The following is a 17607-nucleotide window of genomic DNA, read 5'->3' as shown; positions in this document are numbered from 1 at the left end:
AAGCTGAGGCACGAATCGCTAACGATGCGTACAGGCATGTCAGTGTTACCGCGCATTTTAAACGACGCGCACGTCCCACGACCCGTCAAGTTTTTGTTTATTTCCTGTCAAAGCTACGGGGTCAATGACACACGTTCGATTTCAAAATGAGACTTTCGGTTGAAACTGACTTTGATTATAATAAGTTTCAAAGTGACTGCTTTGATTTGATGTTTTAACTCTAATTACACAAAGTGAAAAATAAATAATAAAACTTCATTTTTATATAAAATACGTAAGTTGAAAATACTGAAATATCAACACACTGTGATTTATTAAAAAAACATAAGAACTATTGATTCTCAACACTTCAAGAAACAGATATGAGTGTTTTGAGTCGTTTCACTTCCTAAAAATTATTTTATTTACGGACATCATCGATGATTAGTTCCAAAATCATTGAATTTTTTTGATCATTGAATGGATAATAATAGACTTCACGCAATGACCTAAAATACAAATCTATAAACCTTAGGAAAAGGAATTTATAATCAATAAACTTCTAGCGATGATAGCTTTACTGCAAATAATTACAACACAAACATTTATTAAAGTTGTCAATAGTTACAATTCTTTATAACAATTTTTGTTTCAGAGTATAAGAAAAAGTTAATAAATAATTATTTTAAATTTCAAAAAAATTTCACGACGGTCATCATGCAATCTAATATAGTTCTAATTTTATTATTTTTTACTCCAATGATTTTGTCTAAAGTCCGAAGATATTCACGATTGCAGTCCGATCCTCTATCGAAAACTAGATGTGATTTAGTATGTTTCGATGCCAGCAAAGAAGATAAGGCTCAGGTAAATAACTCTTTATAAAATGTTTAATGTTGAGGTTATATCTGTATCTAAACAAGAACGTGTACTTTACTGTTTATTCGATCTAATACAAAGAATACTTCCAAAGACCAAAGATATAAATAAGTGCATAACATAATCGTCAAGCTTGGCAGATAATTTGATGATCGCAGTGTGGTTTTATGGTACGAAGAAAACGCTGCAACCCATCTTTTGGGAACTTGTTTGTGAGCAGTGGTAATCCTATATAATTAATGTACAGTATCTTAATTATACAAAAGACGACATTTGATCACGGAAATCGAATCCGCAACCTAAGATCACAAGTCTCTGTCCTCTATCGCTGGGCTACCACTGCATTTTAATATATATAGGAGTATATAAATAAATCTCTGTACTTGTTGGTTGCTCCATAATTTGGTAACTACTTCACCAATTAAATTTACCCTTATTTGTAAATTTGGTAATAAAGTACAAACGGTTTTTTTGGAAAAAAATTGCTCATCTCAGCTGGTAGAAGCACACAACAGGTTAAAGTTTCCACCCAAAGATCTCTAAGATAATCGTTCTTCCTCTACTTGTATTCAGCAAATTTAAAAACTGTGTATATTTAAATAAGTTTAATAAAATAACCAATTGAAACTTTGCGCAATTGACAGATCGCTATGAACTTGGCGCGTTTGACTATTCGCTATTAACTTCACTTGCTTTACAATACTGACCGCAAAACTTATTTACACACACACACAAATATATTGAATGCGCCGGGCCACTAAGTTTTGCTAGCACAAATTCTAAATAATAGATTCTAAATATTTTTACATGACGATTAATTGTAGAGCACTCAATCGAACTGACTCATAAGTGCTGGAACGGGAAATCCACGTTTTTAAAATGAACTTCTTAATACATTACTTAATACATTCATAAATCAAGATTGTACTTTTACATCAAAATTAAATATTTTTATTTATGCCTTGTAGTTATTGCTTAATTTTTATTAAGCTTATTAGCTTAATGAAATACAGACTTAAATAAATCAAAATTATTTTACGAAATCGCAAAAGACCTTACTAACAACTCATTCTACTTATTAACGTATAAAAGGAATATTTATTAATCATTAAACAGGAATGCTAATAGTATAAACATATGATTATGTATAATCCAGTTTTACTAATAAGCATACGTTATATTTAAGAGCAGTTAAATTAAAAGAAACAAGTAAAAAAACTTCAACCCAGAAGTACCAACAAAACTGCAAAAAGGTCATGATATACTGTAAGAAACCTTTACTTGACAATTCATACACAAATGCTAATCAAGTTAGTAAAATGAAACCGAAGTAACGGATGCGTATGAATGATTCTTTGTCTAGATTTTATGATAGTAAACAAAGAGTTGTTCAAAATAGAACCATACCTACAATGGAATGTACGGTGTGAGATATTGAATTTTATTCAATTAAGGTACAGAAAACATACAGAAATGTAGACAAAAACATATTTTCACAAATTTACGACAATAATAAAAATCAAATCGCACTATAAAAATAAATAATCAAATGGGTAACATAAAAATAATTTGTAATTTAATAACAAATAAATATGTCTAATACACCTATCACCATAATCATCATTTCAGCAATCGGACGTTCGGTACTGGACATTGGCATCCCCACAGATTTCCAATAGGACCGGTTGGAAGCGGATTAACTCCATCGGCATATCCTCCATCATCAACCAGCATCTTCCGATAACTTAACAAGTTCATCTGTCCATTTTACAGGTGGACTTATACTACATCCTCCGGTCCATGGCTTCGGCTCCAGGACCCTGGCAGCTATCTGTTCTGCGCGTTATGTGACCCATTGCTACTTTAACTTACCAATTTGTTGATCTAGATCGGTTACTTTTGTTCATCTACAAATCTTCTTATTCGATTTCGTAGAAAAATGCATAGTATAGGAGTCCTTAACGCCCGTTCAGAGACTGATTATTGTTATACATTTATATATACACATTAGATTATGAAACTTAATTATCTTCTGCATCTAGGATTATGCTAATTTCCGATAGTCTGGCTACTAAGCCCGTATATATATGCATACCGTGAAAAGGATTAATATTTGAATTTTAACATTTTAATTAAATTAAAAAGACTGTTGTCTGTTTCCTTTTGTTTTCTTGTTGAAACGAATATTTACTTTCCCAGTAATATACTGTACTCTACCATCTATCTTAAAATATGATAGTATGAAGAAGTTTATTTTATGCCACAATAATTATTCCTCGTACATGAGTAGATAAAATATGTTTTATAATTTTTTTGCGGCATTTTTACAAAAAAAAATTAAATAAAAAATATGAACTATGTTATTTATGTCATTTATGTTATATGATAAAATAAACTGCACCATTTACTTAGGTTTGTTATTAAATATATGCACGCAGACCAGTGCAAGCCCAGCGATAGATAACAGACTTGCGATCATAGGTTGCGGGTTCGATAGCCGGAATACAACCTTACATTGTTCTTTAGGATTGCCTTTGATTGATTCTATAGGGTTACCATTGCTCACTAATAGGTTTCCAGAGGATGGGTAGCAGCGTCCGCAGAATACCATAATGCCACACTGGAATCGCCAACCCTATATCCCCCATAGATATCTTTGGAGGAATTCTATGCCTTGCAGTGGGCGTCTGTGGGCTGAAACAACAATATTCACATACTCATTACAGATGCAAGATTTGAATATAATGCTATTAGTGATGTTAAATATGTTTAATATATTAAATAATTTTTAATATAAACGCTAACCAACTCGTAATATCTAACATATGTTTTATACCTAATGATATTGCTACAAAAATATTGCTTTTAACTTTAACACAGTTGTTAGATGAAATTTTTATTATGCTCTGTCTAATGTAAATAAATTTGTATAAAGAATATTTATATTTTATAACTAAGATACTTTGGCTTTGGCGACGGGACTTAAAATTAACATTCGGAAGACCCAAGAAATGAGCAACAGGTTCTTTGCCGTTGCTTATTGGCACAGAGGGAGTGGAGAGAGTCCACTCATTCTCTTACCTTGGTAGCGTAGTATCGGAATCAGGAGGGGCCAAAGGGGATATCACTTCGAGAATCTCCAAGGGAAAGTCAACCTTCGCACGGCTCCTTTCTTTATGGTAATCACGGAAGCTGCATGAGAGAGTTAAGTAGTGTGAAAACCGTGTTCCTATATGAATGCCAGACGTGAAAGATTGCCAAAGATATCACGCGTCGGCTCCAAGTCTTCGTTAACAACTGTCTTCGACGTTTTCTCGGCATATACAGGCCTGAGAAAGTCTCCAACGTAGAGCTCTGGAAACGCTGTGGTGTGATGCTGATCGACCAGCAGATCAAACGCGGCAAGTGGTGCTGGATAGGCCACACGTTCCGAAGGGACCCTGATCAGATACCGAGGCAAGCCCTAGAATGGAATCCTCAAGGAAAGCGAAGATGTGGCCGCCCAAAGAAATCCTGGTGGCGGACGATTACTGCAGAAGTGAGGGCGATTGAAATGACGTGGAGCGAAGTAAAGCGCGAGGTTTAAGACCGCACGGGATGGCAACGTACTGTGGAAGCCCTCTGCCCCATCTTGGGGACATAGAATAGTTCGTCTGAAGTGACAGTGAGTGAAGTACATCGTTTATACAACGTAGGTTCCTGAATGGCGACCACGAGCAGGTGGATGTGGACCTTTCTAGGCGGATCAATGACGTAGTTAAAATCACGGGAAATTGCTGGACTCGGGCAGCATATGGCCAGTAATGTGATGATGAATATTACATTAACAGACATACAAAACCTTTTACCACGAAAGGAAAGACAAAGCGCATAAAAATGAATGTATTAAGTAAATAAACATGTAGCATATAATATAATTTTATGGAAACGAAAGATGTGACGGAATTCGCTTTCCGAGCCAAATAATCTAATTTCACAAACATCATGTTGAATGACCAGTTTTTTTGCAAAATTCAATACAATAATTTATATATTTAATGAGACTTGTTTTGTTGCCAGTGTCGATCAACATGTCGGTTACAAGAGACGAAGCCGGGGACTTGTCCGAACTCGGAACATCCCCGTTGGATGGCAGCTTGTATAGAAGCCTGCAATATGGACTCGCAATGTGACGGAACCCAGCGCTGCTGTCGACATGGCTGCAGCACCACCTGCAGTCAACCCCACGACTTACTAACACTACCTGGTTAGTAACACTATGTTTTTTATAATCATATCAATATTTCTTATAATCACATTAAAAATCTTATCATATTTTTCAAGATGACTTTTCTGTCACCGATGGTATATATAATTTAAAATAGCAAAATATTTAACTTACTTAGTCTAACCATCTTTATAGTAGTTGAATGGGGTCTATGTCTCAACGTAAGTCAGTCCTAGGTGGACAGACATTTTGGATACTCTTCAGTTGCTGGGGAATCAATAGCGTTATTCTAGATTAATACGCTAAACCCCATATTATATTTGACCACGTTTGTTAATACTAAGGGAGCGCTTACGCATGCTATAGTAGTTTCAACAGAATTTTCATGCAGAATTAGCTCGCGCACCACCGTTAGGACAGGATGTGTGTGCTGCAAATCATGACGAATCTCAAGACTTTATTTGGGGTGGTTGGAAGAGAGCATGTTAAAATCTCCAACATCGGAGACGTGGATGTTTGTTTGTTCCGTATAAGAAGTTTTAATCACTATTTCTCTCTTTTTCTCTGCAGCCTCTTTCTGCAACATTACTATTATTGCTTGCCCTTAGTGAACCTTTATCGATTAGGATTTGCAGTCATATTCAACTCATCCTTCCGTCAATTAAAATAAAAATACCATTTTCGTTACTCTCCTTCTTCACTTTTCTATACTATTGTAAAACATATATCTTGACCACTTTCATTTCTGTTAGTGTCATCAACCCATGTAAGTACGTCGGTACGTTTTGTTTAGTGTAGGATATTCTGTTACAAAACTGTTTAGCACACAGTACAGTTATATACGAGACGTAATTTCAGTCGCATGTCCTCCCATTGTCATATAGAAGTGTAATAGCTACACATATTAAATCACTAAACAAATTCAAAATAAAAAGGAATAATATTTTTAACAAATGTTTAAAAAATTTTAATCAATAATGTTCATTCTGGAATAAAATTTATTTTAAAAATTTCAAGCTCTAAGACTATTGTTTAACTTATTGTTTTAAAACGATAAGATTAGAAAGATTTTGGTCAATTCATTTTTGGTATTCTAACTTAAAAATGCAATTACATAAAATGTTAAATATTTTTAAGAATTAATGGTTTTTTTCTTGCGATTTTATTCCAAGCTGTGAACCAAAAGAAACCTGGGATAAAGTGTCCACAAAAACTGCGACAAAAGGCAGATTGCCTATAATTGTTATCTTTTGGAAAGGCAACTCTTCACTGAGACTCAAAGAAGCGACTTTAATAATTATCAATTTATTCACGTTTAAAGTCAAACAGTGTTTTGAATTTAGCTCGTTGAGTTAGTAAATAAAAAAAATATCATATGAAATTTCATTATGAAAAGTTGTAGCGTTCTTGTATGATTCACTGCGACTATTAATCGTAAGTCGCGTATTCTATTCCCGGCAGGTGTATTCTTTACGTAAATATAACATGGCCACTCACAAAAGACGAAGACAAAATATCTTAAGAAAACCGGTATTCCCAGGACCAAAAATCCCAAATATGTGACATCTACCAATCAGCATTAGGTCCGCGTGATGGATTACATCTCTGTATCCTCTCTTGAGTCTTGTGTGTAGAACATAAAAAGTTTAAAACATTATACCGATTTTCTAACACAATAAATTTCGCTCTAACTAAAGATTTTAACGGCTTAGTTTTACAATTATTATTAAATTTGTGTAATGCCACAAAAAACATCCATTTTTTGTTAGTATTATAACGGTCGACAATTAATTTAAAAATAAAAATCGGTATCATTTTCGTATAATCATTAATTTTATTTCATATCCTTCAGCTACAGTTTCAAAAGGGATGTTAATAATATTTAAAGATATTCCTTGAACATTATAAATGTAACACAATTTCGTCTTAAAGTATTAATATATTAAAACAATAGGAAAAATTATAATAAATCATTCATCGTTAGCATCCTCATTTGATTCTTCTTCTGGCCTCCTTAGTAGATTTCTCATAAGGCCGGTTGGTAGGCCTGCTAAACCTCGTCGGAGGTCGTCTGTCCACGTTGCTCTCCGTAACCCTGTGGCCTTAACCACAGTGGCAATTTTTCTGTGCACTAAGTGACCTGATGTCTGCCAGTTCATCTTGCCAATCTAGATGGATTATGTCAGTTCCTTTCGTTCTTCTCCTCACAGATTGGATATTTGAAGCGGAATTAATAAAAAATAATATTTTGTTTTACAAACAGACATAGAGTATAAATAAGATTTATTTCTCTGTAAAATACAGGACTCCCGGCATTACCAACTCTGGAAGAAATAAAAGAGAAGCGTCGCTCAGTACTAATCCGGTGGACGGACGGCGTCGGCGACTCAGCTCGCACAGTGCCGGGTAGAGTTCTCTACCTCTTAGAAGAACAACATCATCTGGGACCGAAATACGAGGAAGCCGGACTTGGTGACTGGAATCTTCTAATGCGTACTAATAAGTTAGTCCACGATCAAATATTTCTTAAATTATTATATTATAATTTTTGTTATGCAAGTAGTTATATTTTTAACCCTTATTTACAATTATTAATAGTAAATTTATAAAAAATATGTCTGTTAGACAGTGCTTTGTTCTACAAACTGTTTTACAAAAGCAAATTCTTTTATGATTTACTATTTATTTAAATACATACTTCTCATAAATATATGTAGAGCGGCGAACATAACGCTGAGAGCATTTCTTACCAGGTAATGGTTTGAGAGGTACAGAGATAAATTGATGAAGAAAACGAAAATCAAAATGAGAAAGAGAAAATAAGTTGAATTGAAACAATAATGTGAACATACTAATGACTTCTACTAACTATGATGGTATATAAATATAACTTAATATATTTAGTTAAATTTACATATGGTTATTTGGTATGGTTCATATAAATAAGTACTTATTGTGGAGGCGATTTCAATGAGTTATTATTAGGTGAATTAATAAATGCAACTTTAGAGTCTACCATCCCACATGAAGTACACCTCCATTTGTATTTTCACTTGCATAAACAAGTAAGGTTACTTGTCTCTTGGTTCCATTCTCATCGCGGGATTTTTTCCATGCTATAACTTTATATGTTTAGGTATATAACTAGATGTCGACAAGATCTAAAAATTAAACTTGATACTACTTTTTAATGTTGTAGTGTTTTTGGAATAAAATTATAATACAAAAAATACCTGGAGGCTGATTCTGCCTTTAAGTTCAGATTTAGGTATAAGAGAAGGAAAGATATGAAAGAAAGACAAATAATTTTTTTTTTTGGTGATGAAAAGAAAGCAACCTGCTGGACTAGCTCGTACTCAATACCAAACCATTAAAATGAAAACAAATTTGTAGAGAAATTAAATAAGTAGAGGAAAAAAAAAACTGAATGAAATTCTTGAAAATGTACATAGACTTAGCATCCGTCATGATGTCTGTTTGATCGGTGAAATATAAAAACAGTTGCCGACCTGTATTCTCTGATGTACTATTATGATATTTAATTATATATTGTATTATGTTGGGGAAAATAAAAAAGTATTTCCGTAAATAGTATGTTTAAAATTATAAAGAAATGTCGTTGGCTGTTCTTTTTATGACAGGTTACGTGACATTAAAAAGGTTTCATTTAAAAAAAAATTGTAACATTTTGTTCAAGCGATTTTTCATTTGTTTTTCCTTATGTCTGAAAAAATTTGACATTCTAAAATTTTATTAAAAAAGCGTTTTCAAACCGGGAATTTTTAGTCTTCAAGTTACAGATAAAATTGTCGCCATTTTTAAAAAGTGGATCAGGATCGGTTTATCGGTAGATATGATATTTCGGATGAATTCCAAAACTAACTATAAAACTGTTGCTCAATTTAAAAAAAAAGCTGGTAATAAAAAAAATTCAATATACCACACGAGCTTACTAAGAGAACCGTGGGCTAATTTGTGCTTCTTTACTAAAACTTAAGGAGATCGGACCGCTTGAGGAGATCAATAACTCGTGATTAAGTGGCAGTGGCAGGTATGATACGAACGTGCGATAAAAGTCGATGTAGAAAATAGTGATCTGTCTTCTACATAGACTTCACAATGGCAAAATTTGAGTTAATTTGCAATGAGGTGGTGATTCGTGTATGGTGGGATTGGAATGTAGTGCCATTCTTATCTATAAACAGTGCTTTATAAAGAGTTTTTAGCGCGAAACAGACCATCAACTCGAATCTCTTCTACAATTGATAAGATTTAATCAAGAAGTGGAGAGAAAACTGTGTAGGTACTGTAGTAGGTTCATCGTGATAATGCTAGACCACAAATATTTGAAACCACTCTGAAAAAATTTAAAGTGTTTTACTGGAAGGTTACGCAGCCGCCATGTATAAAATATGTCTAAAATATTCATATAAAACGCGACGATGCTTTTTTCCCCGACCAATTATACTATTCTCCGTTAACTTTTCTAAAGGTTTCTGAGACCTGGAAATTTAGATTGTAATTTATCAGGTTTGACATTTTTATCTTGTTTACATTTAATTAAGTGCCTAAACTGAAAATATTATCCTATCCATAATGACTCATCGTCGATTAGACTAAACATGATTGAACATGTATATTGTGGAGAAACTAGTTCACTCACCAAGTACAGGTGTGAAACAGCATTCATTTAAAAACACGTTTAAATAATAGACGAATGTAACGTAATAAACAATATTATAAATAGCTAATAACTTAATTTTGAAGCTTTAAAAATAAACCAAAATTATTGCATTATTATAAAAATAAAATCATAATTTTTATATACATAATACAATGGCTCTATTATGTATATAAAAATTCACAAAATTATGCATCTAAATATTTATCACATTTTTTTTTGTTTCTCCTATCATTCTCAAATATTCTTATATTAAACTCACATTTTGATCTAGCCATCAATTCGCATTTGGTCTTCGGCGATGTACACTGTTTCGGCTACCGTGGTATCTAGCGTGATTAGGATATGACCAGACCCATGTATCTGTCCGCTTTTGCGGTGATAAGTGGAAGTCAAAAGGAGTCAGAAGTGGTCATGATCCTCAGAGTTAAGTAACACGATGCAAGGTATAGGAGGATTACGATCTCTAGTTTCTCTGTCGAGCTCACGTGCCTCAGCAAAGCTAAAATTACAGGTCATGTTTTATATAATTATACATGATTATGAACTTTAAAACCGTTGCAGAGGATTTCCACGATTTGCAAATTTGTAATAATTAACAGCTTATAATTATATGGGTTTGATATCTTACCATTCATTAATTTGAATAACAAATATTAGAGTTCCGGTTTAGTTAAGATCCGGCATATTGCGTCTCGGATAAATGAAACCCGGACTTGGCCGAGATCAAACACCTGGTGTTATTAAGCAAAGTATTGTTGGATAGTTATTTATTTTTGATAACAATCAATAACAATATCCTGCAGCTCTAATTAAAGCCGATTAAAAATCTTGATTTATAACAGACACTTTTATAACATCTGTGTACACGGACGTTAAAAAGTACGTACCATTTTGACCTTTACATGAATAAAAATATGAATTTTATTTCGTCTTTGTTTAAAAGTAGATCAATTTATCCCCCTTGCATTAAAGCATGTTATATTATTAAGACAAAAATATACTATTAAAAAATTATTTAACAACAATTCGTGAAACTTTAATAATTTTTAAATACATGATAAATATAAATAGTTATGTGTAAAGAATATATTTTCATTAAAGTTATAAAACATTATATTAATTTTTAAATACTTTAAAACATATGAAGAAGCATAGCTCGTTACAGATTGTGTTTTAAGGACATGTATGTGACATGCCATGTGTATATTTGTTTAGCAAAATAGTTTAAGTAAATAACAAATTGTAGATATAACTCCTTATTATTTAAATTATGACCACTTTATGGCGGGAGAACCCACATTATGAGGTTCTTTACAAATATTTGTGTGATTTCCTAGCGGTTTTTATCGATTTGTTTACATATTGATACAGTAGACAGGATATGAAGATTTTGGTAGTCACTTGCGTCATGTTAAGCAATATGGAACAACTAACTAGAGGTCTTGCCCTCTCGGGAACTCTTGATCCATTTCACTCCATGGCGTGCTCGGCGTCCTTTCTACTATGCATGTGATAGCAGATGCATGGCCTAAGCCAAAGAACGCGAGGGCGCCTTCGAGCTAGGTTAAACGAGGTTTACGCGAAGCGCTTTCCACGCTCTAATCAAATCGAACTGGTTTGATTTTTTTTTTTAATAATTTTGGCATTAATAGATTTGCGACAAGACAAAGGATTGCGAACATTTTTAAATATTAAAACTATAAATTTTTAAAATATTAATACACACTAATACTTCGTTACCCTCATAATACCATAGTAACTTAAATTTACTTCAAGGTTACCCAGTGATGTATGTGATACCCAGTGATGAATGTAATCACCACAACTAAAGACTCCAAGAAGGAAGGCTATTTTGGTAGCTATTTATGAAAACAATAATTACTTTAAATCTATACTTACGTTATAGAATCTCGTACTGTCCCTCTGTGAAATGATGCTTATTTTCTGGCAATGAAAACATTACAAAGCTGTTACAAATAATTACTCCGTAATTAAAAGCTATTATGATATCTTCGTTGATCGAAACTTTTGTTCTCTATTTGTCATCTAAATTTTTAATTGAGATTTTTAATCTTTGCATATGTTTATCAATTTCTATAATGTGATTTTTTGTGATTAATCAATGACTAACTATGTTTTCTATTGTTTGTTATAACTATTGCAATTGATGTTTGTACAACTACCAGAATAATATTAGCACGCTACAAAAAATAAGGCCAATGACTAGTAACGATCTGATGTTGTTCTGAATGTACTAACATTTCCGAGAAAATACTTTGTCGACAAATGATGATGCCGAATATTACATCATTGATTAAACAGTATGTAAGACCCGCACTATGACTGATATTGAACACAGTTCCTTTTTTTATTACTTGGCAATACTTTGAGACTCTTTTTTAACTGGAATTCCATTAACGGTATATACATTTATATAAATATATACATACGACTATATATAAATTTATATATGTATGTGTATATATATATATATATATGTATATTTATAAATATATATTTATATACACACACATATATATATTATATTTCGTGCTTCCTCGTATCTTATAAAAGATAATTTCGTTCGAAATTTTTGAAACCTCATTGGAACGTGACGGCTTTCTGTGACTTGTAATTATTGTGGTGTGATCTGCAGAATGCGCTAGATCTTTGATCCCTGTTTAGTAATGTTTTTCTTTGTTTTAATATTGTTTGACTTTAAATCATTAAATTTCCTTAGTGAGATAGTTATAAGGTAACAATTGTAACTAATTTTATATTTCTAAGTTTGTGCTTTCTTACTACCTTTTGTTACTGTTTATCTTTAATAAAGTAAATAGATATAATTATAAATAATTATACTTGAATATGTGCGATACGACAACGAAAAATAAACGAAAACGATTCCCAGATGTAATCCTGTTATTCCAAAGTATACAAAGTAAGAATCCGGAAATTATACGTCTGTCTCTATTATACCGGTCTTATTGGAAATTTTACCGCGAAGCCTTTTTCCAGGAATATTAGTCCTGCGGTTGAAATTATGATGATTATGATGATCTAACAAAACAATCTAATGATTTAAATAGTTTTATCGTAATAATAAAATGTACTAAGTTTTATATGTATAATTTATCTTTGTAATATTATCAATACATTTCTGTATGCAGTTCTAGATAGCGTATACCGTGTATTTGTTTACCAATATTCTAGCGAAAAGAACGATAGCTATATTAATTATGGTTAACTTTGTTTTTGTATTCTGTCTTCTATGTCTTAACAGTTATAACGCTAACTCTACTTAATAGCTCATATTTTAAAGAAACAAGAACGATCCTTGCATGTTTTAACTAATTCATGTGTAATTTCGAACAGGACCAAAGTTTCCTTGCGAAATCATCTGAAACCTGGGCGATGGTACCGGTTCAGAGTTGCAGCCGTGAGTTCTTCTGGTACTCGAGGTTTTTCTGATCCGAGTGCACCGTTCACTCCTCGTAAAGGTCCTCGACCACCACCAGCTCCTAAAAAATTAAAGGTTCAACCAATAGCTTCTGATAACGGTAAGCTTTCAAATTTATTTTATCTATCATCATATATATAATTATAATAATGGGAACTCGTTCATTAGAGAATCTGATTCCTGATTTTCTAATTTTTGATAACAAATGCAAGCGAAATCCGTACAATAGAAAGATTTGGTTTTTTACAAAGTCTTTTTCGTTAAAAAATTTGAAGTACGTTCTTAATTACAAATTTACTAATTAAGTTTTATTATTCTTTCTCTCAGGTAAGTGCAAACTACATTTAAGTTGAATTGATATTTTAATTCATTGTTGTATTTATGTAATGTCGTAATTTAATGTATTTACAATTGATACTTATAAATGAATGTATATTTCGGATGACATACATAAATTTATTAGTCTTATTGAGTATATTCATTATTTCGTGTCAGCCAATAGACACTAACTGCAAGGCCTCCTTCAAAGATTGCAACTAGGACCATTCTAATGCTGCCAGCATCCTGCAACCTCCCGCGACCTTCGTTATATCCTTAGTTTACCTTGCAGTGGGCCTACCGATGCCCCGTCTACCGTTCAACCTCGACGACCATCGGGTACACGAGCGATGTACCTCACCTATTGACACTTCAAACGAGCAATTCTTCGAGCTACCATGAATTTTATCTGATTTATTTGATCTTTCGAATATTTTATATAATTAATATCTCAAACTATATCGTGCAATTTACACTTCAATTACCATCTACTTGTCCTTTTTCTGTTTTTTAACTATAGCTGCGTGTAAAAAATTTTCTCGACTAATAAGCCTGTCCATTACTTTTTTTTAAATGTAATCATAGCTCTGTTTTTCTATCTAATGTTACGTATACTTATTGTATTACTTAAATAAAAATTAATAATTTATTTTAGTAATAAGAAAAACGAAATATCAAAATTCAACTTTACCGTACTTTCTTATTACCAAGTGTCAAATATTTCAGGAAATGTCACATTAAAATTAGAATGGAAGGAGCCAAAATCTGATTTACCGATTATGAGATACAAAGTGTTCTGGAGTAGAAGAGTTCGTGGACTGGGAAGAGAATTAGATTCGGTTCTTGTCAATCATCAAACTGTACCTAAGGTGAAAAGCTCAGTAATAAAACTAGCATTGTTTTAATATAACATTAAATATTGCCAGTTATAACATAGACATAACTTCTCATCATTCTATAATTCATTGGAAAGAAGCCAAGAACGGTGCTTGGAACTAACGATCCACATAGGAGGTTTAATGCCTCCTTGCCATGCATTAGCGTTTCCCTTTATCGACCAGTCTTTTCTTCCTAACTAATCAAATTTTAAAGAATCTTATTGGACTGTTTCAATGTTCTACACCAAATCAATAAAAAAAATAATACTTTTTGTTAAATTTTGTTGAATGTCATCGCAGAGGTCAACATACATTTGTAAATTGCGGGCTCGTGATATTACCTACTGATGACTACTCACAAACGAAGAAGGAAAACATAGTTAAGAGTTCAGCATGCTCCTTCAGGATAATTCCAGATTTTTGTATTACGTCATTGTCATTTTAGCTGCAGGACGGCCATTGGTGAACATAGGACTCTCCACAGATTTCTAATAGGTATAGTAAGAAACGGACTGTATCCAGCATCTTACGACACGAGTTTCCATATATGTAACATATATAACACAAACGCTCGTCGGCACTGGACCCGACATGGGGTTAAGATTCGAATCCCTTGAAAACAATAAAATGCTTTCGAGTATGAAATCTACGCACTTATCAACTCATCTTGTTATTACAGGAGCAAACGTACGTGGAAATAAAAGATCTTCAACCGAATTCAATGTACTTTCTCCAAGTACAAACTATAAGTCAATATGGTCTTGGAAAACTTCGCAGTGAAAAAGCTGCCATTTTCTATAACACGACAAATATAAGAGAAGGTAAATAAATGAACATAATTTTAATGGCATTAAAACAAAACACAATTCGTAACAAAAATAAAATTCAAGAAACCAATATAATAGAACACTGAAGATTAACTGTCACATACATCCTTAATAATCATATTAAATTATTTTAATTCCTTATTCAAGTTTTCTAAATTTAAACTATTTTACAACACTCGTTACAGAACAGCCACCAGAACCTCTACGACGAAAAGACGTAAAAATTAAAAACCTCAAATTAAATAAAATTGTTTGGGTTGATCATAAGTTAAAAGCTAAAATCTCCTGGGAACCAATTCTTATTAAAAACGACAAATCAAAAAGGTGACATAAAAAAATAATGATATAATATATATAAAATATATTTACTTACTTACAATTAACTTGTTTATTTTTACACGTACATAATAAAGTTAAAAAAATATCCTTACAGATTCTTTGTTCATTGGAAGACAATAAAATGCCAAAGACCACATAAACCAACTAAAGATTTATTGGCAATTACTGAGGTTAGTATTATTAATACATAAATTAAAAGCTTAACTCTTGCAGTTCAAATTTTATTGCTTCAATACATAATTACGCTTCAAATGAATTTAACATTCACAAAGCAAATAATTAGTTCTACGAGTTCTTTACATTCGTACTTTATATTTGGATAGTGTTATATGTAATTTTTTATAAACATAAAAACTTGGAAAGCAACACAGCGCTAGTGGCGCTTGATCTATAAACTACGTTTTTATTACTTTAATGAGCAAGCAGTCGTAATTTATATATATAATTTGTAGTTTGATATTACTTATATTAGATACTTGATCTGGAATGTTTTGGTAATATCATGATTTTTACTTTAACAATATGCGTGCACTGATTGTAGCAATTTATGTTAGACTACGAAAAATATGAACTCATTCATTTCTACTCTCTTGTCTAGTATGTGCAGGCTGGTTTCCACAATCAAGTGGCACCGCCAATCCAACTCCTAGAAAAATCCCAGCAAACCATCTAATGTCGCTGGCGATTGTAGAAAGGCACCGCGGAGATCCGAAATGGTTATCTCTGCAGGGTCCTGTTACCGTACACCGAAGTAGTACGTGAGCAGCAATCTCGTCCTCTTCCAGGCATACCCTACACATAGAGCTGTAACTGTAACACCTAAAGCAAACAGGTGTTTGTTAAAAATACCACCAGACCACCAGACGCAGTCGGTACCTCGACTGCCGAAGCAGGGTACTAGAGAGCCGGCAGCATATGGCAGCCATAACCTTTTTTGCTTGTTAGCAGTCCTCATGGCTCGTCTATTGATTTCCGTTTTAACTCCTAGTACGCTACGATAGGCTCCGAGACCTGGCCTTACCTATTGGTAGTAGAGCTCCGGGCCGTTAACGACCATACTAAAGCCTCTCTGGCCAGCTGATTTGCAGCATCGTTGCCGGAGAGCCGATATAACCTTTTATCCACTCAATTGTTACAAGGTTGTAACTACAATCGTTCTTACTGTACGAATAAATGTGTAATACTTTTTCTTGCAGGAAACAACATTTGAAATATATGAACTAGATTATAACTGCAGCTACTTGGTGAGGGTGAATAAGACGCGAAATTCAAAAATAGATGATTCCGATATTGTTATTAGTGTTCCCGATTGCGAATATTTCAAGAGGAAAGTAAACAGCACCATAATACGATGTAATCCGTAGTTATTCATAAAATAATTATTTCGTTTGTTATCAAATTAAAATTATCCGTTAATTAAGCGCTTAGTAAGAATATAGCAAGAAAACGAAAAATTTTACAATTTAAACAATACTTGCAATTTTGACTAAATGTTATTAAATGTTTCAATTTTAATTGATAGACGTGTTACAATTTACCTTTTAATAAATTATTTGAAATATAAATGCTTCCATTATTCTTCCCCTGTGTTATGGCATGATTTATAAGCTTCTTGTAAAGCTGCATAATCTTACAGTATTGCGCAAAAATGGCGTAAGTCTGTCGTTCTTCATCTTGTCAATGTCATGAAAGATAATGATGATAATGTCAAATTAACAGTAGAAAATTAATGGTTTTTGATTTTTTTAAATTTAATACCAAAAATAGAAGAAAATCTATCTGAAATATGGTCTCATAATACCAAATAAGCGGTGGCTGCGTTTACAACGCCATGAAAAAGACTCCTAAATTAGTATGTGCTTCTCACAATTACAAATAAATTGATGTGCATACAACTTCGTTACACTTTTAAAAGATGAATTTTGATGATTGAATTTTATATTGCTACGATATAATTAAACTTTTTTAATATTACGTTATTAATCATAGATGTTTAACTTTGCTCTATACTGTTAGGTAAGTATTACCTCTTCCCT

General features: G+C 32.6%; 1 protein-coding gene across 1 annotated transcript; it reads left to right on the top strand.

Annotated features, from left to right (window-relative positions):
* The first annotated feature begins 691 nt into the window (after positions 1 to 691).
* Positions 692 to 16987, top strand: Kal1 (Kallmann syndrome 1). Its single transcript, XM_068768823.1, has 9 exons — positions 692 to 846; positions 4918 to 5104; positions 7370 to 7568; positions 13125 to 13309; positions 14254 to 14396; positions 15085 to 15226; positions 15418 to 15556; positions 15666 to 15741; positions 16768 to 16987. Exons 1-9 carry the CDS (start codon positions 697 to 699, stop codon positions 16933 to 16935), a joined length of 1389 nt encoding a protein of 462 aa, XP_068624924.1. The 5' UTR covers positions 692 to 696; the 3' UTR covers positions 16936 to 16987.
* Positions 16988 to 17607: the final 620 nt, after the last annotated feature.

This window comes from Battus philenor, unplaced genomic scaffold (genome assembly GCF_028537555.1).
Source record: "Battus philenor isolate CCGP_79_NKW_IND1 unplaced genomic scaffold, ilBatPhil1.0.hap1 SCAF_10, whole genome shotgun sequence".
Lineage (NCBI taxonomy): Eukaryota > Metazoa > Arthropoda > Insecta > Lepidoptera > Papilionidae > Battus > Battus philenor.
The sequence above is the reverse complement of the archived record's forward strand: the minus strand, read 5'-3'. Positions and strand labels throughout refer to the sequence as shown.

Bases quoted from the DNA above. Each gene is read 5' to 3' on its own strand.
- Kal1 (XM_068768823.1), top strand. From the start codon at position 697: ATGCAATCTAATATAGTTCTAATTTTATTATTTTTTACTCCAATGATT. The intron at 5,105-7,369 runs GTTAGTAACACT...TGTAAAATACAG, and splicing joins CGACTTACTAACACTACCTG to GACTCCCGGCATTACCAACT. The intron at 15,742-16,767 runs GTTAGTATTATT...TTTTTCTTGCAG, and splicing joins ATTTATTGGCAATTACTGAG to GAAACAACATTTGAAATATA.